This window comes from Podarcis erhardii (assembly GCF_964252035.2).
Source record: "Podarcis erhardii genome assembly, chromosome: 3".
NCBI lineage: Eukaryota > Metazoa > Chordata > Lepidosauria > Squamata > Lacertidae > Podarcis > Podarcis erhardii.
The window spans coordinates 40455544-40483542 of record NC_138507.1 but is presented as its reverse complement, the minus strand read 5'-3'; the positions used below and the strand labels follow the sequence as shown (position 1 = coordinate 40483542).

General features: G+C 43.2%; 2 protein-coding genes across 2 annotated transcripts in view; both read right to left on the bottom strand.

Annotated features, from left to right (window-relative positions):
* On the bottom strand, positions 1-27530 carry SH3BGRL2 (SH3 domain binding glutamate rich protein like 2). The gene is made up of 4 exons (XM_081857554.1): positions 27246-27530; positions 14914-15099; positions 6849-6929; positions 1-5688 (listed from the first exon to the last, which is right to left on the bottom strand). Exons 1-4 carry the CDS (start codon positions 27288-27290, stop codon positions 5674-5676), a joined length of 327 nt encoding a protein of 108 aa, XP_081713680.1. The 5' UTR covers positions 27291-27530; the 3' UTR covers positions 1-5673.
* Positions 1-27999, bottom strand: part of TTK (TTK protein kinase) — a 208864-nt gene that overhangs the window by 137653 nt on the left and 43212 nt on the right. The gene's annotated exons all lie outside the window — the stretch shown is intronic.

Below are 27999 nucleotides of genomic sequence, written 5' to 3'. Positions count from 1 at the left end.
TTTTCTTCTTCATATGTAGGTTTAATATGACAATTTAAGCATTAAATATAAAAGTTATTTTTATTTTTAAACACAGTACACCTGAGACACATTACACAGGATTCCATCTGTCATATTATACAACAGAAGACATGGGAATCTTTGTCTGACGTTATTCAGTGCCATACCTTAATGCACAAAAGAAACAGGCTTTGGGGAAGCAGAGGCCAGGGAGAAATGGATACTTGGAAGGGCTGCTATATCCTGCCTTAAAGAAGCTTCCATTCCTGGTATGAAATGTGTGGCAGGGAGATGTCACACACTCAGCTTCTTCCAATCACTCCAAGGGCTGTTAGTGAATCTTTTCCAGCTGCCTGGTATTGAAGACACAGGAGCCCAATCTAGGTTGCCAGGTCTTGCTCTAAGTGAGTTCAATATGCCAAATAGCTGAGCAGGAAGTCAAAATCTGGCAGGTGCAGACTTGTCTGTTCAACACCAGGACAGGAGGTGCTGGACTCACTGAACTTCCCCCTGACAAGCAACTGTCAATTAGGCACCATGCTAGGGCACCTTGGAGGCTCCCATGAGATGTCCTAAGGTGCTGTTTTTAAGAATTGATGTGCTCAGTAGATCTGAGCTCTATGAGCCATACATGCCTCAAGAACACACCTGCAATGGCCCTCCAAGTCGTGCACACAGCCAACGGAGCACATAATGGGGCAAATGCATGCTACAGTGTCTGCAGAAACTATGGCACTATGGTTTAACATTAGGGCTGGCTTGCGGCACTGTACTTGCCAAACCAAAGGACCTTTTCCAAACATCTGGTTTGCTGCCTTGAACTAGCAGCCAGTGAAATAGCTGAGCAGATGTGCCACAATGCTACATGTGCATGTATAGGTGGTCCTCTACAACACAAGGTTTATCAGAAAAGCACAAGACTAACATTGGCAAAAAGTGACATAGACAACGTAGAGGAGAAAGGATGGGAGCCATTTGTGCAGGACTTGTTCATGTACATTACCTTGGTTACTCAACATTTGGTTACTTGCAGCTGAATATATAATGTGCTTACATGGGGGGGACGACCCAAAATTGTGTTTGGAGTGATGTTGAGTGAGATCAGTGCTCCTCTTGTGACGCGATGGCTCTTTCACAGATGCAAGTCACCACCGAGTGCTGCACTCATGGAATAATGAGCATGCATGTGTCCACAGAGCTTTTAAGAAACTAACTTGGGAGAACTGTAACTCCATACAAGGATGGCTTCTCACTTTGCTTCCAAGCAGATACCTGAACACAAAAAACATACATGTAGCAGCAGCTGTGTTTCCAAATTGTCATTTTCACTTTAAAACACACACAGAAACAGTAACAGGAAAAAAGAAGTCATACACGCCAGCATCTAGCTTGTCCTCTGGTACCTGCACTCAGGGGCAAAAGGCGGCTTGCATTGAGAGATGAAATCCAAACGTAAACACTGGAAATAAACATTAATTTCTTTGTCATTTGTGCCGACAGTTGGCCTGGTCAAAATTAATACTCCTTGGAATGTGTGTAGCCACTTTTGCAACATGGAGTCCTGTCGATCATCCCCATATCCTCCAGAAAAAGAACATTGGGGGGGACCCATGCAAAGAATGAAAAGGGATAAAGAAGGTGATGGGTTGAAAGAGGAGGGGCAGAACATCCTGAGCTACTAGTTGCAGCCAGGGTCAACTTGTAACATGGGTCTTCTCACTGCTTTGGCATACATCCACGCCTAGGTTTTAGAGTCTCTCAGGTCTGCTTTAGCTTTTTGATGGTTTTTACAGAGAAGGGAGAGAAACGGACAACTCCCTTCTCCCAGTGTAAATTGATGAAGCTCTTTACATGTCACAAGTGCTTTGAATAGTAACTAAGGGTGTGATCTGCAAACAGTGACATTCCACTTCCCCAATGAGAGAAAAGGTACACCGGGGAAGCTATCACATATCCTAATCCAACACACGCCCTCTTCCAATGATCGCTTACATGTTTAGGGCTTCGCCACCATGAGCAGGGTCCCACATTGCACAGGAGAAAGGTTCTCTGCTTACCCCTGGGGACCAGGGTGGGATGGGGACAAAGACAGAGTTGGCACACTTGTCCCTCTCCTGCCCTCTTCTCACATGCTGAAAGCTAAGGTCCTGCTGTTGGGCTTCCCACAGGCATCCAACTGGCCCTTATGAGAAGAGGGTGCTGGACTAGATAAGCCACTGACCTGATCCAGCAAGCTTTTGTGCTCAAAAGTAGAGTTGAACACCTGAATTAGTGAGACTCACTTTCCCTCCATCAGTGCTAATCCCACAGAGAAATTGGAAGGGGACATCTGCTTAAGATCTGATGCCAGAGATAAGGAACCTGTGGCTTTGCTGTTGGGAATACAATTTCCAGCATCCTTGCCCACTGGCCATAGCGGCTGGGGCTAATTCCATAGGGTCATGGACTAGCCACCCCTGCCTTAGGCAAAGCTAATCCTTGCAGCAAAACTGGCTGGTCCAGAATTTGATAATTCAGTCAATTCCTTTTCTTCCAAGTGTATCCCAACTTTATGAAACATGGTGATGACTCTTGAGTCTGGCATGTTTTTAAGTGAAGATAACTTTAGCTGCTCCAACAGAGCTGCACTGATTTATGCTTTTAAAAGCATGTGGCCCACTTTTATGAACACAACTATATTTCTGTCAGATATGACTGTGCATGGGGAAAAAATACTTTTTATCTCAATTAATAATATCAGGTGATCACACGAGGAGGGTATATTTTTACACAGATCAAAGCTAGTCTCAAACTATTGGAATGTTTCCCATGGAGATAGATTAATTTTCCATATTAATTTTCCTGATAAGAGCACATCCTAGGAGGGGCTGGGAAACAACAGAACAGGCAGGACAAGAAAGAGATAAAAATAAATGAGAGTTTAGTGGGGGTTTTAACCACCAACTGAAAGGAATGCATTCTAATGTTCTTTTACATAAAAGAAAACCAGAAGGCTGCAATATAATGAAAATAAAACAGAAAGAACTCAAGCACCTTACAAAATTTTAATATAAAAATGAAAGCCAAACTCTGAATTAAAAATCAAATAGCATTCACCAGTGAATTTATAGAGCTGATAAAGGCATGAAAACAGGGCACCTTTTGAACTATTCTTGCATTCTAAGAATACACTCCCCCCCACCCACACACCCCACATAAAACCCATTAAGGCATCTTAAATGATGTGCCTTCAGCTTATTGCAAACGCCATTATAATTAAAATTAACTAGACTCCAAAGAGCTGCTCAAGGACTTGCATGCTCCTGGTGGAATGGATAGAGCACAGTGGATTTTTAAGCTGCCATCCCCACACGTCCCAGAAGAGCAGACTTGTTCTGCCCCCAACAACAATAACAAAACTGCTTTCAAAACTTCCCTGAGCTATGAGTAACAAAATAGGGCTCAAATACAATACTTTATAACAAGCATCCCCAAACTTGGCCCTCCAGATGTTTTGGGACTACAACTCCCATCATCCCTGACCACTGGTCCCATTAGCTAGGGATTATGGGAGTTGTAGTCCCAAAACAGCTGAAGGGCCGAGTTTGCCTATGCCTGCTTTATAATCATCTGTGATTTTATCATTAAAGATTCCATAGCACCTTCCTCTTTTCCTTTTCCTTTAGTACTTTTAGGACCAACACCTGAACTATTCTATTGCCCTGATACAGAGGATCCAATATGCACATAAGGAACATGCCCTGATAAAAATTAAAAAGGAAGCCCTAGCAAATGGGGGTTATAAGTGACATATTCGCTCCCACAACAAATATGTGAAGTCCTTTAGCCCCAGGCCAAAGCTAGTAAAGTCGTATTCAGGTCTTCATATCCTGTGTAAACAGGTGAGGCAGACTGCAGGGATGAGTCCCCTAGCTCTGATCCTGCTCTCATAGCTCCCTGTGTGTTGGAGAGGGAGAAACAGATGGAACAGGGACTCTCCTGTACTTTTGGGAACTTTTTACACATTTCAGAAAGCTAGAAAGTCAAGGCTGTGGCACATGGAACTACCAGGAAGCTCCCTGTTTCATACGTTCACTCTCCACATGGTAACAGTGACTGGGCAGGGTGGGTTCATTGTTGCAGCCCTCCATCACATGTTTACGCTTAATATGAATGCCTGAAGAGGGCTTTCGTCATGCTCAAACGCCCATTAAAATGAACGAGAGTCAAGCAAGAGACAACCAGCTTCTTCCACTGGTAAGATTATTAACTTTCTCTTGACTATAAACTTTGTCTTGGATCTGGGACAGACTTGCGCGCACCTCATGCAAGCTTTAAATCAGAGCATCCATATTTTCCAGGGGGTGCTTGCGCTTCAAACAATAAATATTCAATTGATAAGTGGTCTTTTAAAACCCAGCTAGGCTGCAATGCTATGCACCTATTTAACTCACTTCTGAGCAGACATGCATAGGATTGTGCTGCTATTGTTTGGTCCCACACTTTTCATTTAGATGCCTCACAGGTTCACAGAATAGGTGATCCGTACTGCCACGTATAGCTATTTGGGAGTCTGAACTGGAAGATGCTAAACACACCAGTCCAACCCAGCACTATTATGTAAAGTGATACATTTTACAGGCAAAAATATAATGCTTCTTTCTTTAGGAAACCCTCCCCCCCCCAATACCCTTCCACTTTTAAGGCAATAGAACTATTAATCTACTTAAGGTTCTGGCTTGTATGCTTTTGCAGGCTCTGATTATACTGTATTACATGGCACACTACAGATTTTAACCTTTGTTCTACAATTAATCTCAATGACAGCAATAGGGTTTTTAAGTAATATCAATGCTTGTAAGGTAGGGGGAAATCTATAATTCATACAAAACATTTTTTTGGCAGATGCATGTAATGTAGCTCAAAATGGCAGACATGCCTGGTGTTCTCATCAAGAGGTAAGGTCCATTTTGTCAGCTTCTCATTTTAGAATCTACTTGCCATCTAATTCTCTTCCATCAAGCTGCAACTCAAAGCAATCCATGAAGTAAATGCAAGATGGCTGTTGTTTTAAGAACTGGCTGCTGAATACCAACCAGGGGAGATGTGAGATTCGATTCGCTGCCCCTTCCAAGCAGAAAGATAATACCAGGCCACATCTACCACAATAAGCACATTTCAGCACAAATAGCACAATTAGCACATATTCTGTTGGAGTGGTGTCTTTGCAGCTCAGCACTGCTGACTTTAGCATTTAACTGTGTTCAAGAACAGCAGGTTACACCTGCCATTAACTCTCAGCTCAGAATGCAGCAAACATCTGAAACTCTGACAATGCTCACTGTACAATCAGATTCAACACACCCACCTGTCACTTTCAGAATGGAAGTAATGTCTCAAATGTGGCATCAGATACTGTTAGGGTCAATGGTACCCAGCATCCACCACAGATATGTTTGCAAAAAGAAAAGGGAAAAAGGAAGGACACCCCCCCCCATCATTACCATTTTACCATCACCATATACCCCATTTTTGTAGCCACTGTCTTATTTCATCTTTTCAGTGTCAAACAAAATATTAATGGTGCATATTGGTGTGCATCACAGTGATCCACTACGGAAGCTGTTGTGTGCTGGACATCAAGAATTTCATTCACCCAGACAATGTGCTTGCCGAATCCTCAAGGAACTTTTTCTAAGGCTCCGACTCCTGTGTTGTTGTTTTTTTAAAAAAAGAACCAACAATTATATAGTTATTTCTTTCAAACACTTATTTTACCTTACAAAAATTACTCAAAAGTGACGAACCACACACATTAAAACAATAAAGCATCAAAATACACATTTTTTAAAAAAACAATTGCAGCAATGACATAACAAATAGGTATTTTAAACAAAAACTATCAGCAGAAGTTGAAATTAGAAACACCTGCTCTGCTCATGCAGACTCCCTGTGCATTTTAGAACCCTGCAAAAGCACATGGGAAGCCTACATGAGAAGAACAGGCTCGTGCTTTGGCCCTCCAGATGTCACTGAACTGCAACTCCCATCAGCCCCAGCATGCATGGCCAAGGAACAGGATGAAGGGAATTGTAGTACATGGCCACAGGCTCCCCAGCAGTGGTATAGAGGGTCACCCACCATTTAATGGAAAATGATTGGGAATGGGATAGAAGGAGCAGGGAAATTGCAGTCATCCTCTCTGCTTCCTCTTCCATGTGATTAACAGTGGGTGGAGGAGGAAATTCATGAATAGGGCTTACATATCATAGTTTGTGTAGCTGAGCCTCAATTGCCCCTATGCCAATCCCAGTTTTTTTAAAAGATAGCATGGAGGACGGTTATCACTAATGGTCAATAGGGCCAAACAAGTTAAGAGAGCCTGGAAAGGTGCCTCATAGGAATAGGCTCTAAGCTTTATCTGCTCACTAAGAGGACGCCAAAGGAACCAGCTATGACTCCAGGTCACACACAAAGCAAACTGTGACCTGGTCTGGCAATATTCCCAGGAAATCCAGTAAGTTTGCAACACAGTAGGAGATACACGTGTTTCAATGAGGACCAATTTCTTTGATATTTTATTAGCATCAAACCCTAAATTTAAAAAGGAATTTTAAAAAATAGCTGAATTAAAAATCAATTACACTACTTGGATTTAACTGAGTACATTGTGACTTTAAGTGTTTATAAATTATGAAAAAATAACCAATTGTGCTTATTTTAGGTTCAAGCTAAGATGTTGCCAAAAACATCCCATACCCTTTTATTCATTTTTCAAATCAAAGAACACGCCGTCTATTCCAGAAAGAAAATATACATTGAAAACTACAAGCTGAATCTCATTAAGCCTCATATCATGAAATATTCACCTTTGATGCCAAATTAGGTTTCAACCCAAGAAACGTAAAGACGGTGTTGCTTTCCTTGGCTTCAAAAAATGAGTCATAATCCTAGAGAGAGGGGGGGGGGGAAAGGTAAGTTATTTTTAGAACTTCATCCCGCTGATATTGTATCAGAGATGCAGTATAATCATGCTTACTGATATATAAAGGAGTAACTTTATTATAGTAATGGAAGGATAATTCCAGTTTACCCATCATTTGAGAATGTGTGTTTTTGCTCCTGCTTTGTAATTGATATGGAAAAAGGAGAGAGAGAGGGAGGGAGGCAGAGAGAATAAATTTAGTTAAACCCAGGCCACATTCCACCTGATGATCGGCACCATCAAAGCAATTCAAAGGAGCATAAAGAGCTGTTTATCAGATGAACTTAATAAGATCATTGGTTCATCGAGCATACTGCCCTGAGTGGAAGCGGAGATAATGATTAATAATTCACAGTAATATAACTACATATGTTCATTGTAAGAAGCAAACAGCTCTGGCATTCCACCAAAAAGCATTGCAGTACACAGCCTACACACAGTTCAGGCCTACTTCCCAGAAACAGGTTCTTCAGCTTTCTCAGCTATTGGCTTAGTTTCAAGTTTCAAGTGAAAAAAAGGAGTAGAGGCTGCAATTTCTGGTTAAATTGCCTAAAAGTTAAATAGTTTTTTTAAAAAATAAGAAGAAAGCAAAACAACCTGACAGTTCAGTCCTATGCACCTACTCAGAAGTAGGCCCCATTGAGTTAAATGGGGATTACTCCCAGGCCGGCAAGTTTGTACAAGATTGCAACATAACTTGAGGCAGCACCAAAATGGATAGCTAAGAGCCACCTGTTCCTAAGGCAGGTTTCTAAACGAAAGTTCAATAAAATCAATAGCAAGTTTACCTCATAGCTTGTCCCCCCCCCAAAAAAAAAAAAAAAAAATTGGGCAAGGGATAACTGATTAATTTGTTTCTTACAGAAATATCAAGAAATATATTCAGAGCCAGCTAGCAAAACCCTTGGCTTCTTAAAGAATTAATATCACTGTCTCAATGACAATAAAGGCCAGATTCCTGGCTTTAGGGAGCAATTAGATTCTGTGGGATTACAAATGAAAGCTCTCTCTGCACTGCTTTCTGGAGTTGATATTTTGACAAACCCCTGTGTATGTTTTAAAGGCACCCTTCAGTTCTGTTTGCAACCTATTGCGTTAGCATTCTGCTAAGAGCCTTATGGTCTGAATAGGGGCTTTGTTGTTAAAAGCTTAAAGAAACAAAAGACACGTCATTCACTACTGATCACGTGCAAAGTACTTGGGCTAAAAATTCCATCCTGCAGCAACTCATCAATCCTCTTTTTTCAGGAAACCCTATTTGTACCTAAGACCAGCTCACTACATGTCTAAAATTGGGCAGTAAGAGGACTGAGCATACAACCCTGGAGAAGCCATTCCAAAATCTGGGACCCTTTAATGGTGGTGCAACCTGCATTTACTTAAGAAACCCCTATTCAGACCTTGCTTCAGCCACAACCTTGCTTTAGGATGGAGCTATATGTTTCAAACTCGTTTTTTGCTGAGATAACATGAATGTGGGGTGGTGGAGAAAGGAGGTACATGCTAGAGAAAAATCTGAAAATCCTGCACCCAACTCTTCTTACCTACAAATATCCCAGAGGTCATTTCCCACCTTGCTTCTACTTTTGGAATGCAGCTGTATACATGCAAACAAGTGTTTAAAAATGACCTGGCAAGAACCATCTGGTAGGAAAAGGGTTAATTCTGTCCCACAAATTTTCTCTACTCTTGCACCATATTGCAAGGGAGCCTTCTGCACATGAAGTTTGCCCTTAGATTAACCTACTTTCAGCCTCTTCTCTGCAACAAAGGAATAACATTGATCTGCTTTACAAGATTGTTGTAAGAATTAAGGGCATAATGTATCCACAGCTCTTATAAATGCAAAGTAGCATGTTTAGGATTAGCACTTGAACCTCTCAACAGATCTCAGTTAACACTTTTGTGCATGCCTTGTTAGAATCCAAACTTTTTCTATTTGGATTTTTAAAAAAGAAGTAGAAAATATCACATTTGTAGATATATATTAAAGCAAGAGAAAGTATTAAACCATTTGGAAAAAGGAAGCCAGTTAAGTTCATTATGTTTGCCAAATTCTAATAGTTTTTCCAGGCACTTTTTCCTAGCACTGACTTAAGCTATTCGCACATGGAACTGGTAATGTATTTTCACACATTTCTATCCCACCTTTCTTCCATCATGGAACTCAAGGTGGTGTACAAGAGGCTTCTAGGTCTCCCATTCAGGCACTGACCAGACCCAGCCCTGCTTAGCTTCTGCAAAGTGGCTGTATCATGTGCTCTCAGACCATCTCCTGAAGGAAATGAGATTAAGTGAAATATGCCCACCAAATGAGATGTACCACCTGCAGCACAAATGGAAAGGGCATGCGAGTTATTTTGCTAATTACATTAAAAGCATGCAAATTAGTTTGAGAATGTGTTTAGCTTCTCCCCGGGAGCTCAAGAAGTATTCACTGCAGTAGCGTTATACAATTTGCCAAGGAAATGCAACCTGCACACATAATGACCCAACAGCTGTGCCACTTTACTTGCAAGACGCAGCATATGAACAGGGGGGTATATGATGGGAAACTCTGGCTAAGTTTGATGAGCTTTGGCTCAGGCTGGCATCTGAATTCCAAAAGGCAACAGAGGCAAAATTCACTGGAGTCCAGCCAACAAGAAGCAATTTGTGTTCCACACATCTAAAAGGAAAGCAAGATATTCTGCTGTAAACTGCCCTAAAGAAAAAGGCCTCACATGGTTAAATACTATACAGTGGTACCTTGGGTTACATACGCTTCAGGTTACATACGCTTCAGGTTACAGACTCCACTAACCCAGAAATAGTACCTCGGGTTAAGAACTTTGCTTCAGGATGAGAACAGAAATTGTGCGGCAGCGGCGTGGCAGCAGCAGGAGGCTCCATTAGCTAAAGTGGTGCTTCAGGTTAAGAACAGTTTCAGGTTAAGAACAGACCTCCGGAACGAATTAAGTATGTAACCAGAGGTACCACTGTATTCATATTCTTTGGTGATTGTACTGTCAATTTATAGGATCTACAGTAATCAAGCGCATTCACTTAACTGTTGAAAATCTTCTTCAGGCAAGTGACTAGTTAACAGGATCAACAGCAGAACGCTGCAGTGGAACCTCAAAACTCTTGGTAGGTCAACCCCCTCAATGAACTTGCTCCAGGACCTCCCTGTAAGTGTTTCTTGCTTGGCTGGAATGTGTCCTTCAACTGTGATAATTTACCTCACTTATTTGGCTGGAGGATGGAGATATGCATGTTTGTGTAGAAACCTCTGGCTTGTTCATGGCATTGCCACGTCCACCCTCTACCCACCACTAGCATGCTCCTGGAAGGTGACCCATGAAGGCATATGGCTCATGGACTGAAAAATATTTCCGATGCTGCTGTTGGAAGATTCCAACCACTTCATTCCATCAGCATTGTTGCCAGGGGTTGCAGCGGGGGTAACATATCCTCAACCGGGCCCCTCCTTCAAGTGAATGTTAAGTGAACTTCTAATACCTCCAATAAGATATTCCTACAAAAAAGCAGGTCTTAAGTATCCAACATGCACATACCACCACTATATCTTACATGAAAGGAAACCATTTTGTAAGGAAGGTTGTGCTGCACCCAGACGCCTTGATTTCTCTTTATTCTATCCAAGCAAGCATCACATTACACACAAAATAATGTGATGAAGGGATCCTCAACAGGCAAGGGTGCTTGTTTGCTTTTTAATTAATGATGCCCCAATGGTTTTGATTCTAAAAACTGGCACCAACGGCCTTGGAAGGAAACTCGAGTGTTTTGCAAGCATTTTTTGAGTATTCACAAAAACTCTGAAAGGTTTTTGTAAGTACTTGCTGGGAATATGCAAAATCCTGATTTGTTTTTTATGTAAATGGGGGGGATGAGAGTGAAACTATTCCAGTGTCAAGGGTTTGCCCCATGTTGGGCAAAAGATTCCTGCATTGCAGGGGGTGATCCTTTCCGATTCTATGATTCTATGAAGAGATTCATGTCCTAAGAACTGTCCTCATTCTGTTCTCAACCCTACCTGCCTACAACTCCAATAAGTAGGATGGTGGGGTTTGGCAAGTAAGACAACTGTCTTTGATGTGAAATCTGCAGAAGGACCCAAATTCTACAAGCCCCAGCACACAGAGATCCCACCCCCGCATAACGAATGGGCCAAACACCTTTAGGCAGAACCATGCTGGCGTTGTCCAGGTTCGTTTTGAGCTATACACAAAGTTTGTCTGAAATTAATATGTGGAAGCCAAGATCCCAAAATATCAGGATGGAAAAGTTGTACTTAGATCCTGTTATCACTGCACAGCATCAAAACAAGAAGGCTTCCTTTTAATTAAAATGATTGCACAAAGGGGAGATTCCATCAAATCCCAGGATTTAGCTGAGGAAGCATTTAGCTGTGCTGATATGGCAAAGTGGATGAGAGACTGAGCTACAAAAATCAGAAACTCTCTGGCCTTCAATCTTACTTCTGCCATGAACTCACTGGTTTGCCTTAGGCAAACTGCTTTCAGCCTCAGTTCCCTTGCCCAACTTCTCTGTCCCCCCTTTTCAATTTGAGAGTTGGACCTACTGACTTACCTAACGTAAGTGGTGGGGGAACCTGTGGTCCTCCAGGTGTTACTGGACTCCAGCTCCCATCAGCTGCACCCAGCATGGCCAAGGATGATGGGAGTTGTATTGCAGCCCAGCACTATCTGGCAGGCCACTTGTCCATATGCAAGAACTACCACAGGAACATCCATGAATGAGCATTCAGGTATAACAGCATCCCTACTGAAGCAACAGTTCCTTCCTTGGCAGTTTAAAGAGCAGAATTCTGGTCCTCACCTAATAGAGAAACCCAGCTTATTGTGCTGAGTGTTTTCATTTTCACATCACATTTTCACACATTTGCGGGTGACTTGAGAGTACACCTGCTGTCTTTAAAATGTCACCCAGGAAGCATCCCTGATAAATGAAGTATAGTTTTGCATTTCCTTGCATGAACTAAATTACCATGGCTGTCTGCCAGAAGAGACAGATCATTAAGCCACTTTGAAACGATTTATCAATCATGCCTTGCAGATTTTATGTGTGTGTGTATGTGTGTGTGCAGGAACTGCATAAATACATAGAACAGTGACAAGCTTTAAAAGGTAAAACTATCACCTTTGAGCTCAGTGTTCAAAGCACGCATCAAAGCATGATTTTATGTCTCTCTCTTTTAATCCTGCACACGCACACACTGTAATTATAAAATTTGTTTTTAATGTTGTATTTTAAATTGTTGTGACCCTCCCTGGCACCCTAGGGTGAAAAGCAGGTGATAAATCAAAACTGATACTGCTGATGATGCACAGGGAGAAATGAATAGGCAAAATGATGAACACAGGGGAGGGGATGTTCCTTTTTACTCCTGTATCTGCAGAAAAATCTTCAGCAAAAACCCATCTTCAGGGTCCTTGCTCAACAATTGAGAAAATATGCAAATAGGTTTGTTTCACCCTTCTCCACAACATCTGAAAACATACAGAAAGGCAAAGAAAGCTCCCATAATTGCAGAAATAGTTAACAGGCTGTTAAGCACAGACTGCACTGGATATAAAACAAGAAAGGGTAGTGCTTGGCTGCTTTCCAAGGACAGTCAGAACCACCAATAATACTTTGTAAATCAGATTTAGATCACTCATGACCCCACCATCACAAGACTGAGACTCCCGTTTTCAATTATCAATTTTCAAAGCTCAGGTGCTCATTACACTTAATTGCAAAGACAGCACAATCAAGCAACTAGAAAGAGATTAAAGCAGATGCTGGGAACTCAGATATATTAACAGAATCGTCCCATTATGTTGGCATGAAATAATAGTGCAAGGGTATTTCCAGATGTTGGCTCAGTCCAAGGACTGTGGGAGTTTAGGCCCGCCCCACAAGCCTGGGGTCAACTCTGCTGATCAATCATAATCCAATGGGGACACAGCAACTACTGCACAAACACTAGTAAGATTAGCTCCAACCCCTAACAACAAAGAACTCAGCTAACACAAACACACACACACACACACACACACACACACACACACACACAACAACACACATATATGGATGGTTTTGGTCGTGCTTTGAAGGTTAGGCCTTAAGATCTTTTCAACAATCCTGTCCTTCCCCAACCGCACCCCAAAACAAACAAACAAACAAACAAACACACACACACACACACACACACACAGTCATAATGAGTGATTTGTGCACTTTTCTGCATTTATTTAAGTGCTGGATCTCCTTGAGTCCACAATCCTTTCATCTAAGGATGAACTGCAGGGTCAGATGAGTCTTCTGTTCAAATACACATCCCATAGCCCAGTTACTGCCGAGTCCTTGTGAGCGGGATAATGAAGTCATTATCAGCAAAGAGGTTGCATGTGTGTGATCATACAAGGTAAGTGTTAAGACATTTGCAGAACGAAACCACTTCAGGACCACAGTTTTGTCAGTTGGCATTTCTTAGTGCAGAAAGTACTGATCTGATGTGTAGAGATCTTTCCTATTCTATTTTATTCAGGAGGGTTCTGGAAGCTTCTCTGTGTGAAAGAAACAAGCAGAAGGTTCGTGATGTTTGGGTTATTTCTTCAGAGAAGCTGAATACAGCTGGCTTACACTGGTTCTCTTATCTTTTTCTGTCAAGGTCATGCTGACTATCCAAGTCATACCTTGGATCCTGAATGCCTTGCAAGTAAAACATTTTGGCTCCCGAACGCCGCAAACCTGGAAGTGACTGTTCGGGTTTGTGAACGTTCTTTGGAACCCGAATGTCCAACACAGCTTCCAATTGGCTGCAGGAGCTTTCTGCAGCCAATCGGATGCCATGCCTTGGTTTCTGAACATTTTGGAAGTCGAACAGACAGATTCCGTTCAATTTCTGAGGTACCACTGTAATAGGCCAGAAGGAGTCTGGGCTTCACTTTCTCTTTCTATCTCTTTTCCTTCTGGTGTGGTGTTCTGTATATAGTGTTAAGGTTTAGACTTACTATAATTTAATGTAAGTTTAAGTTAAGTCTGCTGCAACTGGATTTTTTATGGACAGTACCAATCCTGAATATTGGATTTGTGACCATTATGCTCACTTGACTTCAGTAACAGTAAAGCTCTGCTGGATGAAATATCAATTGCCTCTGATCTATTTTTTAGGAATCCTGCAACATGTTTACGTTTTCCCTCTGCTAACTATACACTGGAATCTGCTCTAGATCAATACTAAGTAGAATTTCACTGACAAATTTTGTATGAAAAAGCCTTTAAAAAAAACTTGCTTAGGAATTAAAACTAACATGTCACCAATAAGCCAGGCATAGGCAAACTCGGCCCTCCAGATGTTTTGGGACTACAATTCCCCTCATCCCTGACCACTGGTCCTGCTAGCTAGGGATCATGGGAGTTGTAGTCCCAAAACATCTGGAGGGCCGAGTTTGCCTCTGCCTGCAATAAGCAATAGGCTAGAAAGTAACCCAAGCCTTTTGGATACAGAAGAAAAACAACCCTGATACCAGAAATAACAAACAATTTTAATATTCTTTTTAATGACTTTTTAATGATGATACTGAATAATGGAATGAGTCAATAATCTGCCCTAGAAATTTCCCAAAGCAGCATGCACATGGCTCCAAGACAAAGACAAGCAAACATTTAGGATCCAAATACAGAATTGTTAGTGTAGGAAATACCAAAAAACAGATCAAAAGTTGAGCATTAACCCTGACCATTCTGCATAGGGTATTCCTCATTGTCATGCTATCTACCAATGCAAGATGGGAACAACAACAAAGTACCACTATGGTCATTCTCTCGATTTTTGTGTTGTCTGGAAAAACCAGTGGTGCTTATGCAGTTCACAAAGATGAGGATGGCCAAAGCTAACACAGGTGAGAAAGATAGAAGCTTCAGAAGTTACTTACTCCACAGTACTGATCATCATTGAAAATCTGGGGTGGGAGCGGGTTGCCTTGTGCAGGTTGTTTGTCTTGAGGAATGTGTTTATACATCCATCGCCTTTGGTCCTCCGACATGGTGATATCCACCTCTTCAAAGTTGATCTTGTTGGCTTCCAGAAATCGTACAATGTCTTGCTGCCTCTTCTTTATCTGGGATTTGGGTGGGGGGCAGGGGGAACAAAACAAAATCAGGATGCAACTTAATTGTTTGCTAAGACACTATGCAAACCAAGTTAGTGGGATAACGTTACTTTGAAGACATGCAGTACTATTGATTTCTAGCAACAGGGCTTTTAAGTGTGATGGATTTCCTGCATTTCCCCCCCAATCACAACCCCATGATGGTAGAACTGGGAGGCAAAAAATGTTCTTGTCGATGCAGGTCTCTTAAGTGCAACTATTGAACCCAATGATGCAGCTTTTCATTCCTATGGCCAATTTTAAATTCTATTTTCCCCCACAGGTTTTTTATTCTCTGAATCAATGGGCAGATTTAGATACAAGCAGAAAAGTCTCCCTGATACATCCAAATTCAAAGGAGCTGACCTAAGCCATGTGACAACAAGGGAAGCACTGAAGGCACTGAACAGGACTAACCCATCAGCCTGGTGCCTTGAAGACACCTTCATCATGCCTTGAAAATACTTTGGACTACAGCGCCCATTAGCGCCAGCCAGTACGGCTTAGCTAACCTACCTGAACAATGAGTAGATCACCATACACTTCCACTTGATGTAGCTAGGGGTGAAGAGAGGCAGACAAGGTGGAGCCACACTCAGACTCAAGATATGAACGAATGGTATTTGGGATTTAGTTCAGTATACTGTCAGCACTCAGGACTCTCTGTCCAGCGGCGTAGCGTGGGTTGTCAGCACCCGGGGCAAGGCAAGTAATTTGCGCCCCCTAACCCGGGGAAAGGCAAGTAATTTGCGCCCCTAACACCTAACCTGCCGCCGCTGCCAGCTTCTTCTTGCTGCTGCCTGGGCTGGTCGGGTGTGGTTCTCTCCCGCGCTCAGCGCTGCGCTGGGCGGCCGCTGCACTGTCCCTCCCCCAGATAGTCCCTCCCTCGCTCTCTCTCCGCTCCGCACCGCACGCCTGGCACCCTCCCCCTCCACAGTGGGCGGCGACCTGGCAGCTCGGATTGGATTCGCACAGCCAGCACTGCAGTGAGAGAGAGTGAGCCAGGTAGGGAAAGAGAGCTGAGAGTACGAGCGCGCCGCCCCCCCCAATGTTGCGCCCGGTGCGGCTGGCCCCCCCTGCACCCCCCACGCTACGCCACGGTCTCTGTCTGCAACCTCATTACATAAGGCAGGCAGACGTGCTTGACGCAGCCATGGGTGTCTTATTAACTGGCTGTGCCTGCTTTCTAATTTTTTGTTTCTGTTGGTTCCCTCAGGGAATAAATCACTAGAGCATAGTAAGCTGTTCACCTTATCCTGTCTAAATGCCAGATAACGCAACCAGCATCTTGCCTGGGCCTTGATATGCTTTGATAAAAGAGAAGAGTACAGCTTCCGTCACTGCCGAACTGAAGGAAGCAACACAAGGCATCTTTGCTATTTGAATATGGATTCATGATGCGTGATCTTCAGCCTCTGCCTCTCAGTTTGGCCTTCCTTGCAGGGTTGTGATGAGGAGAAAGACAGAAATCCCCAAGCCTGCCACCTCTAAACTGACTTGAGAGGATTACAACTGTTATGATAAAAAAGAGTATCTCCCTGAGAAAAGGCAAAGGGGTAAACACTAAACAAATCCAGAGTTGAATCGCTAAGATGATTGGATGGCACCTTGTACGCCTCCTTCCAGCAACTCCAGCAGCCAAGCTGGTGCCTTCCTTTGGACCACAGCAGAAAGGCTAAGAGTGGGTCTTGTTATCTGGGCAGCCCATGCAACCTTGCGTGCTGTTAAAGCAGCCATTTGACTTCACCCCCAGATGCACACTCCGTTGTCTCTTGAGAGAGATGGATGCCAACAATGTGTTTGATATATAAGAGCTTTCTTCACTGCTAAACTGATTGAAATTAGATATTTTTTTTTAAGATGTCCAATTTTCATATTTGCATTGAAGCCCCTCACTGGAAACTGAAGAATGTTTCCAATGGGCTATGCCTGAATATCTTAGTATTCTGTGAACCTATAGAATTCCTGGACGCAATAGGTTGCACAAACTTCACTCCAAAGCAATTTTATTCTGGATTGCTCTTAAAGCGCAGGGTGGGTTAAGTGGCCTTGTCATCGCTTTCTAGCTTTCTAGGGTTACATGAAGCTACCAATTTGCCTCTGTTGACACCTCAACGGAAAAGGGCAGGTTCTCTTGTTTCCTTACAAATAATTAAACTTGAATTCAAGGGAAAGGGTTGATGTTATGGAGCGAAATTAGGCAACAGTCAATAAAAACCGTTTCTCCAGCAGGCCATTGACTCAGCTAAGACATATGCTGGGATCATCTGAGCAATATTCCATTAAGAAGCCCCGCTGGGGGCCTGAGAAAGGCGAAAATCAGTGATTCGGTGGCTATTTGCCATGGCAACCGCATCATTATGTACATCACAGGAGAGCTGCTGGCTTCTTCAGGCAGATGTTCAATTAACTTCTAATGTGCCACACATTTGGGGTGTGGGGAGATGAGAGAATGTTATCATGCAATATGCTCTCCAGTTTTTAAACATAAAAAAAACCCCCCAGCAGTGGGAGGTTAATTTTTGCAAAGATCGCTGTTTGATGCACTGCCCTCTAATCGAGCTGGCACAATCTGTCTAGTCCTTATAACACGGTGCAATCCTTTTGCCTCTTAAAAAAATATAGCATTGAGGCTCTCTTAATGCCTGTTATGCGCCTTTTACATCTTTCCTTAGACTCTTGGCTGTTGTAAGTGGGAAATGTATTTAGTAATGGCAATTCATGAAGGACATGTCTGTATGCACATACATTGTTAATGACTGTTCAGAAGACAGAAAATGGAGATTTACAGATGGGTTGTTCACAGCAAGTAATCCATAGAGCACAATCTGGTGAGTGTTTTTCACTCGTATCTCCAGTCTGAAAAATGGCAAAGATAGAAGCACAATATTGTGTGCTACAATAAATGGCAACATATACCAGTATTTGCTTACTCAGATGTAAATTGCATTTAGTTCCATGAGCATAACAATGCAGCCTAGGAGTTATTGTAATGTTATACATATGCATTATATTGCTCACATCTAGAATCACTGGTATGAGTTTGTGTTTTGCTTGCAAGATAACAGGCGCATCAGTCCTCCTCAAAAATACAGCAGAAGTGTATTTCCTCAATTTCAAAAAATGCAGGTTCACCAGATGACATCCAGAAAGTTGAGTATACTCAACATTAATTCCTTTAACCTAACATTCTGTTTTGTGAAAATTACATTTTTCTATGCTCAAACATGTAATCTTAGAAAAAAAAAAGGGTCTACAGACCATGGATTTGCTTGACTAGAAGACAACTCTTATTAAATGTAATTGTGTTAACAAGTGGGGGGGAAAGATTATATTGTATTACATGTATGCAGTTAATTATATATAATTAAATGCATACACAATAATAATACACATACTCATACAATCCCTTTTTTCACTTGTTAACACAATTATATTTAATAAGTGTTATCCTGTAGTCCAGTATTTCCTAAAATAGTGGGTTACCACACTACTTCATAAAATCATAGAACTGTAGAATTGTGGAGTTATTGAGACAGTGACACATAATAGCCACTTTTAATATCATTTTAACTATCAACTACAATCTTTGCCTGGGTTGTTTGCAAAATGTTCTAATTGCTGGAAGGGGAAAAGTTCATTGACAGACTGTTGTGAAGAAGTACAACTTCTGCGAAGGAAACTTTGGCTAGGAAGCAAAACCTCACAGGAGATACACTACTGCATTTACAACAATGCCATGTGTTTTTCACTGTGCATCGTGTTACACATATTATATACATCTATCTACCAGGAACAGATTGTCAATCTCAGCACCAGGAGGAGAGATGTAGTCAAGAACCAGCAATGCTGACCAAGAAAAAGAGAGGATTAGGATAGGAACGCAAGGGAGTTCAGGGTTGCTTCAAAAACTACAAGCATATGCTGTGTATACATCATCGTATTTTAATAAAGGTGGCTATGCAAGTCTACTCCACTACCTGTAGACACAGGGAAGTGAAAAAAGCTACATTTTCCTGCTAGTGTGGGTAGTGTGTATACACCCCATGAAAGGAGTGCATTTTGTTGTTTCAAATTTGATGGCGTATACTGTACTCTCAATCCAGGATGCATGGAAGACTGAGAGATACCCTAGAGGAAGCGTAGCTGAAATAAAGGGAAGACATAGGCCATGGGGATGAAATATAGAGAACATATAGCACGGAGATGAGGAAAATAATCTGCTGTTTATATGCAGTGGCAGGAAAGGGCCTCAGGACAAATGAGTCTAAAGAGACGAGAAATAATAATAAATAAATAATAATAATAATAATAATAATAATAATAATTTTATTTATACCCCACCCATCTGGTGGATTAGTGGGAAAGATGGGCTAGGGAAAACTCTTGTGCAGGACTATGTTCTTGGCAGGATGGGAACAGAGAGGCACAACAGCTCTGATGACTGGTCAACTTTGGCAGAAGGTATCAAGGAGGCATGAAAGTCAATGGGACCATGAGACACTAGACTGCATATCCTGTGTCAAACTAGCAAGCCAAATACTTGCAGGTCAGCTGGAAGAAGAAGAAGAAGAGGAGGAGTTTGGATTTGATATCCCGCTTTATCACTACCCTAAGGAGTCTCAAAGCGGCTAACATTCTCCTTTCCCTTCCTCCCCCACAACAAACACTCTGTGAGGTGAGTGGGGCTGAGAGACTTCAAAGAAGTGTGACTGGCCCAAGGTCACCCAGCAGCTGCATGTGGAGGAGCGGAGACGCGAACCCAGTTCACCAGATTACGAGACTACTGCTCTTAACCACTACACCATACTGCTCTTAACCACTACACCACACTGTCTCTCACTGCTCCATACTGGCAAGTGCCTAGTTAATCCACATTAACATTCATATACAAGTAATTAATATACAGAGTGCACTTTTTGTTCCAGTGCCTTTAAAGTGACCAAAAGAATAAAACTGAAGTGCACCATTCCAAACTTCTAATATAGGAAAGGGGGGGGGGAGAGATATGCCAATGGACAAAGCAAAATGCAGTAACCTCTGAAATATGTTATTTGTCAGCTGGTTCACAAGCAGAGCTTACACTCCCCCTTTCAACAGAGACAATTAGCTCATCAACTGGTAGGGAACACAGGACTAGCATTTCTGCACTTCGGAGCAAATTTATTCAGCAGCTTAGCCCGAAAGCAGAATCAGCAGATAGATAACAAGAGTCGGCTAAACAAATGTCAATACTGTATTAAGCAGTTTAGAAGTAGGCACAAAAAATGTGCAGTCGCCAGACAGGTGTCAACAAGTTAAGATGGAAAACTTCCAGCCGTACATTCCCAAGAAGGGTTGCTTTATTTCCTTCACACTTCCAAAGAAGTAATGAGCAAGGACTTATAACTCCAGCAAAACTAATTTTATTCGGTGAAAGAACAGGCACCTACAAATCTAGAATTTCAAATGTGTATTCAACTAGCATGGAAATGAAGGGATGCTTTATTTTTTTTATTCCATTTAAGGGCTTGTCCACACTTCTGCTTGTCCTGTGTCTAGAAAGCATGGATCTGAAAGGTTTTCCCCCATAAAATACCTTAAAGCGATTTCATGGGGGCGGGGGGCTTTGGCATTTGAAAATGATTCTATATGGGGGGCGGGGGAGAATTGAAATCCAGTACAGCAGATGCAAACTAGGATAATGATTTCTATTTAAGAGGCTTGATGGAAAAGGAAGGTCTTCAATAGATGCCAAAAGAGCAATAGAGATGGGGCCTGTCTGATATATGACAGGAGGAAGTTCCAAAGGGTAGGAGCCACACGTAAGGCCCAATTCCTGTACAGTGCAGAACTGAGATGCTTTCTGTAGGAGACCCTCTTCAACAGAATGCCAAGATCAGTAGAGTACATCAGTATGAGCCCATCTTTTAGGCAGAAGATGTCTTCTCCAACTGCATTCATGTCTCATCATCAGAAGCCAGACAAAGCATTCCAATTGTCTGACATTGCCATTGCACTGAATGTTTTCTTTTTCAAACCCACAGAAAATGATCAAATTCAGATATTGTTTTTCAACAATGAAAGGCAATAATGGGGGGGGGGGGAGAGATACAGAAGCAGCACACTTGATCCCAAAAAGCTTGTGTGGTGAAGTGGGTTGTACCTCTCCAAGCCAGATAGATGCTTGGCACTGCAATTTCTGACAGCGCAAATTGCCAAGAAGGAGATTCAGTTACCCTCCTTTCCCTCATCTTCCAAATAAGTGCTGCCAGAAATGAAATCACTCACTACATGATTAGTGAGGCACACTTGGAAATAAGAGAAACCTATTTTCTGTGGTAGCGGGGTAGGGAGAAGAAGTGGAAGAGAGGTTCTCAGAGGGGATGCCTTTCATGTGCAGAAACAGCTTTTCATTGTTGCCGGCTTTGAGGAAAGGTCTGCATTTGATGCAATAAAAGATGAACCACTGCTGGACAAAATCAAGTCCAACATTTCATCAGCGTTATCAATGCCCATCCCATCTTAAAAGCTTGTTGCTCCATTGATTTTCTAATACAAAAAGCCACAGAAACAGATTAGCTACAATATATAATAATAATAATAATAATAATAATAATAATAATAGAAATTTAAGCTGCAATCCTAAACACACACTTATGTGAGTGTGTGAGGCTTGCACTCAGTGAATACAAAATAAGGCTTGAGCCTCAGCAATGACATAGCCAAAGTGACTGGCAAATGGTGACTGTAGGGCATCATGGCAGCTTTCACTTAGGCCTCACCATCCAATCTAGCCACACATGCTCATTCACATTATAATTACTGGTGCCTCTTGGGATCACCTTGCTATGCGCCTAAACCCCTCTGCTTCTCCTGGTCCAACAGCTGGAGATACAACCGTAACAGGAGTAGGTGGAAGGAAGAGGGGAGACTGCCAGAAGGGCAATGACTTTCTGGGGTTGCTCCCCTCACCATCCTGTACAAGGACCATCAACAAGCACACGATCTTCAGAAAGCAAGGGAAGAACCCTCTGTCCCTGGATGCTAATACTTGAGGTACATTACAATGGGAAGGGTGGTAGGACCCTATCTGCTGACCATCACAGGAACAGAGACACAGTTGGAATAGTTACAGCCTTTATTAAACACCATCAGTGGTGGTGAATTGGGCAGCAGTGGCAATGGCTGGAGTGGAAGGCCTGGCCCGTGAGCAAAGCCTGCGAGGAGGAATCAAGTATTTGCATATGGCAAAGGAAGTGGTAGATGGCTGCAGCAGTTATCCACTAAAACAGTGGTTTCTCCTCTTCCCTTGTTTACCCATGTGGGATACTCTCTCTTGGAAACTCACTTTGTTGGAACAGAGTGGAGGCTGATCCTCTCGTGGCAGAGTACCTATCAGGGTTCTAGTAGGGGAAGCGCTAGCAATGTGCACAGAAAAGCCCCCTTGTTAGGTAAAGTGCTCCCTTCTTCATAGTTCCCCTCCCTGAAAACCAGGACATTCCTTTGTGAGCTCTAGGTATGTGTGACTTGGAGCCAGAGATATATGGCCCCGGGATGCACTGCACCTTCTTATCTAATGTGTTATCTCCCTATGCAAGGTTCATATACAATTGGTGGTGTGATGCAACTGGATGTTGAACAACACCTTATCTTTTGCTACGTTGTGCCACTATGGCAAGACTTTGTTTTGTTTCTCCCGCTCCCACTGAAGCCAATGGGAAGAAATTCCTGTTGTAAAAAGCTGGCAGCCAATGGGGGTACAGTCGTGATCCTCCCCCATGATTCCACCCTGGTTTTGCCAGCCCTGTCAGCACCTCTTCACCAGCAGAACTGCACTGCAATATATCATGGGAGTTCCACCTGCATATCTCAAGTTCTGCTGGAAAAACAAGGTTAGCACTTCTTGTACTCCAGGGTGCCCTAAGCAACCCATCTCTTACAGTACCTTAGCTTTTACGCCATACGTAACAGAGAGGCCTCCAGTCTGCAGGCCTAAATAGGCCCATGAGGCCAGTTCAGCCAAGCCATGCCTACCTGCCCACACCTGTCTTGTTATGATGCCCGATGTGGGGCAGGTAAGGGCAGGGTTTGGCTGACTGTGTGTTTGCAGGCACCTGTAAAGCCATTTTCTAAGTGCAGAGGGAGAGAGTATTTTGAGGAGTTTTCCTTAAGAGCCCTACAGCAAAAAAAAAAGGTCACAATTATATCTAATTGTGACATCAAGTGGTTGACAGGTGGGCAGCTCTACCCACCTGTCAAACTTGGCCTGTGGTAAGTAGAGGAGATAACAATCTGGTCCACTGGGCTATAAAAGATTCCCCACCTCTGTCATACACAGAAAGCATCTGCACCCTTTAAAAAAAAAGTGACAAAACCGAAAGATGTTGGTGTTGCATTACTACAATATAAGCCAGCTGCTAATAACTGACAGTAATAGTAGGAGGAAGGCTTCTATTATGAGTGTTCAATGACTGTACATTGTACAAGTGCCAAAAAGAATCTATGTTTACACAGCAGGCTCCTGACGTGGATAAATAATTGTTATTGGCCATTAGTACTTAGCCACTGAGCACTGCATATGCATCATGCTAAGCTGTATTAGGAGGTTCCACTTTCCTTGTGCCGATGAAATGAACACAGATATTATACAGCTAAAAGTCTTCCAGCAGAAATGCATGGTCTACAGAGAAGCTCTCCAATAAGTCTGCTCAAGAACATATATGGATCAATAATTACAATCAGATTACCTTTTCAGATACCAGAATTAGCAGAATTACAGAAATCTGAATTACCAGTCCTAATAGATAAATGGATTACAAGATGAAATGGATATGCAGTTGTCTCTGGTTATATGAAAAAGCAATTACACCAAGGCAAAGATATAGGGCATTTGAACCACTAACACAAAGCCAGAAGAAATATTGATTTGATTTTAGTACTACTACATGACTGTGACAATTTATTTAATTTTTCAATGTGACATAGTTTGCTTGGCCCTAGGACCTTTAAATTATCAAACTAATACCAAACTGGTGCTGTTGCAAGAATGCAGACTAAGATATACAAGGTAAGTTTACTTATTTATTAAATTTGTTAGTTGCTTTCTCTTGCTCAGGGCAACCAAAAACAACTTACAAGCAAATAAACAAGCAAACAATAAACCCCACATAGATACATTAAAACTAAAAGGAACGAGAAACACATTAAAAAATCTTACCCCACCCACTTCTAAAAAGCTACAGGTAGTTAAATACCAAAGGCCAGGCTATGGAGGAAAACTTTTGCCTGGCACCTAAATGAAGGCACCAGACAAACTTCCCTGGGGAGAGCATTCCACAAATGAAGAGCTACTGCAGAAAAGACCCGTTCTCATATTGCCATCCTCTGGACCTTCTGTGAAGAAGGCACATGAAGGAAGGCTTCAGATGATGGTCTCAGGGCCTGGGTCAGTTCATATGGGGAGAGGTGGTCCTTAAGGTATTGCAGTCCAGAGCCTAAGTCCAACAATGAGTCCTGCAGCACCTTAAACACTAAAGCTTCAACCCAAAGCTCTTTTGCACTGGGCTGGGGTGCATCACTTGACTGGCATAGATGCACACCAAATGGGCCAGAAAAAATACTGCTGGCAAGATCATAGAATCATAGAGTTGGAAGAGATCACAAGGGCCATCGAGTCCAACCCCCTGCCAAGCAGGAAAAAGATCCTCACTGTAGTCCATGGAAAGCTTCAAAATGGGGCATTTCAGGTAGTAGTTGTACTATCCTGGAATCTGCTAGATCCCTGAAGCCCAACTGCTGTGCCAGCTCCAGGATGGCACAGCCATTTACCTACCCTGCCTTTCACCTCTGCTAGCATGAGTTTGCTTGCAATGTGGATGAAGCATTGGCTCCATCATGCCCTGTGGCTGCCCAGGCAACCAGGGACTGGATTCTCCTGACTGGAGTTAGTATTGCAGCCTTGCATTCTCTTACCTGATGTTAAGTCTCACTGAATTCATTAGGACTTACTACTAAGTAAACATGGTTAGAATTATACAGTTAGCCTTTAAGGTGCCACAAGACACTTTAAATGTTTTTTGGCACTAACACAGAAACCTGAAAGCATTTATTGAGCTTTCAGGACTATTTTAAGATGGTGTGCAGAATAGGTTCCCACAGGTCATAGGCTAGGGAACTATGAACAAGGGCTGAAAGCTTGGATCAGTAGTTCATTCAGCTTAAGTAGTTCATAAGCATATTTACTGAGAAAGTCTTAGTGGCAAATGACACTGGTAGAGCATGAGACTCAATCTCATGGGAGCCCCTTGGAGAGCAAAAAAATCCCTGTATTTGAGGGTGTTGGACTAGATGACCCTCGTAGTGCCTTCCAAACTCTACAATTCTATGAAGTACAGATGTATAGGATTTGGGGTGGGGCAATTATGGCAGGGAACAACTTTAAATTTGAGACATCTGTAAGTTACAATTGACACTGTTCTATTATAGGAGGCTGTCTTCGTTCTTGTGTGTTACCATAATATGGATAAGGGGTGGGAATAGTAAACTTGGCCTTTCCTTCCAGCTAAAAGCTGCACTTCTTGCCTATTACACTGCAAGTCATACTACACTTCCTTCAGTATTTCAAACTCAAAAGACACTTCCATTGAAAACAAGCATACCTCAATGTAAACTGATTAACCAGTTAAAAGGCAGGTTTTTAAGTCACCTAAAAATCTTTTTATTAATTAAAGCCATCTACTACTGGTTAAGCAGCACATTTGTTCATCATGTGTCAATATTATTAATTAAATCTAACAGCGGGAGATAAGTTGTTAGGATCACGGTGACTCAGACATTAATATTTACCATACGTCTTTGACTTACACTAGTCTATATTTTATGGTACTGGGAAAGAAAACAAGTTTTCATTCAACAGTTCTGCATGTGTCAGTATAAATTATATTTCAGCACACACTTTTTGGTTCAGTTACGTAAATATTTTTGTCTCTTCTGTCTCTTAACGTCTTCTACTACAATGCCTTAATGAAATTTGCCTTACTGCACATGATGATTATATGTTTACCCAGTAGTGCATTGTGGCATCGAGTTTCAATTTACGCCCAAATGCGTGTGAATAGAACCACAGTCTAGATGTGCAGCAATCTGAGCAGATCCAATAGCCCCCCAAGCCATGTGAGCTTATGTGCATCTCCCCTCCCCATTCCAAGTAAATAGAGCAGTCATCATCCCGTGCTGATTTTGAGGCGCTTTAATCCTTCCCCCTTTTTACTTAAAACCAACTGCCTCCCTGACCTTTTCACAAACAGAAGTCCAAAATCAGAAACCCAGATCGCCATACTACAACTACTACCACCCCATGGGGCCCCTCCAGGGCTGGAGGCCAAAGGGGACAACAACGCTTCAGACCATAGAAGCAAACTCCTAAGGGCTGAGGTCCCTTTGCCAATTCCCCCAAAAATAAAATATCTGACCCCCCCCCCACAAGTTGATGGGCATTGCCGTTCAAATAATATAGGTGCACGGCGTCATGTGATCGATTACGTGGGACGGGGCTTACCTGCTCTCTCCCCCCCTCCAATATTTTATTCAAGTTTGCAACCCTGGTGCTGATTTTGAGGTGCTTGATGGGTTGGAAGGAGGAAGGATTCATCTCCCTGGCCTTATTTTTGTAGGAAGGAAAGAAGCCCCGTTTATCAGAAAACCCAGGCACCACGACAGGAGGTCCTGCAGGGCTGGGTGCCCAAGGGGCCGCTAGAGCTCGGGCTGAGCCAAGCAAGCGCCTTCTTCTCGGCCAGCCAGAGGAGAAAGCAGGGAGAGCTGTCCCTCCGCGGGGAGCGACGCAGAAGCGTCCATAGGGCAACCCGAAATGCTCTCCATTCAATGGAACTGCTCCACCTCTGGGCTGACGCGCCGCTTTTCTCGGGGATTCCCCTCCCTCCCTCCTTCCGTTCACCTGCAGGGCGTCTGGTTCGGCGCCGAGGGGACGCAGCGTCGCCCTTGGGACCAGCCGCCAGTCGCCCGCGGGGCTTTCCCCAAGGAAGTCCCCTCAGGAGCCCAGCGCAAGGCGGCTGCCGCCTGCCTTCATTCGCCCTCCTTCACCTCCCTCCGTCCCTTTCCCCTTCTCCCCCACTCACCGTCACGGAGCCCGAGAGGGAAGCGACGAACACTCGGAGCACCATCTTCTCTCCCTGCCTACATTCGCCTCGCAGCGGCGGCGACGGCGGCTCCTCTTACCCGGGCGAAGGACGCCTCTCTCTCGCCCCGGCGGCTTAGCGAGGGAAAGGTGAGGCGGGCGCAATTGCCCAGCGCGGGCTTCAGCCGCAGCCGCGCGCGCGCCCACACACAGCCCTGCTGAAGCGCAGCCCGAGCGCGCCCAGATAAGCAGGTTGTGGCTTCTGCCAGCAGCGGGATTCGGGAGATAAAAGCGAGCGAGCGGCAGGGAGGGAGGGGTTAAGGTGTGCGCGGGGATCTCTGGGAAATGGAGTCCTGTGACTGCCTGGAAACGCCCTTTCCCCCACTCCACCCCAGTCTGAGGTAGCTGTGTTGAGTCATTGCGTCATGGCTTCATTACTCAAAAGATTAGCAATTGGTAAAACCAAGACAAGCAAAGGTGGGGATTGGAGAGAGGTCTAACCCTACTGCATGTAAGAATCCTCACATTGTTACCTTTTGCCTCGTTTTTAATTGACTCTTTTGACAGACCAGTTCCCGATCCTTTAAAAGGTAAAGGGACCCCTGACCATTAGGTCCAGTCGTGGCCGACTCTGGGGTTGCGGCGCTCATCTCGCTTTATTGGCCAAGGGAGCTGGCGTACAGCTTCCGGGTCATGTGGCCAGCATGACTAAGCCACTTCTGGCGAACCAGAGCAACGCACGGAAACGCCGTTTA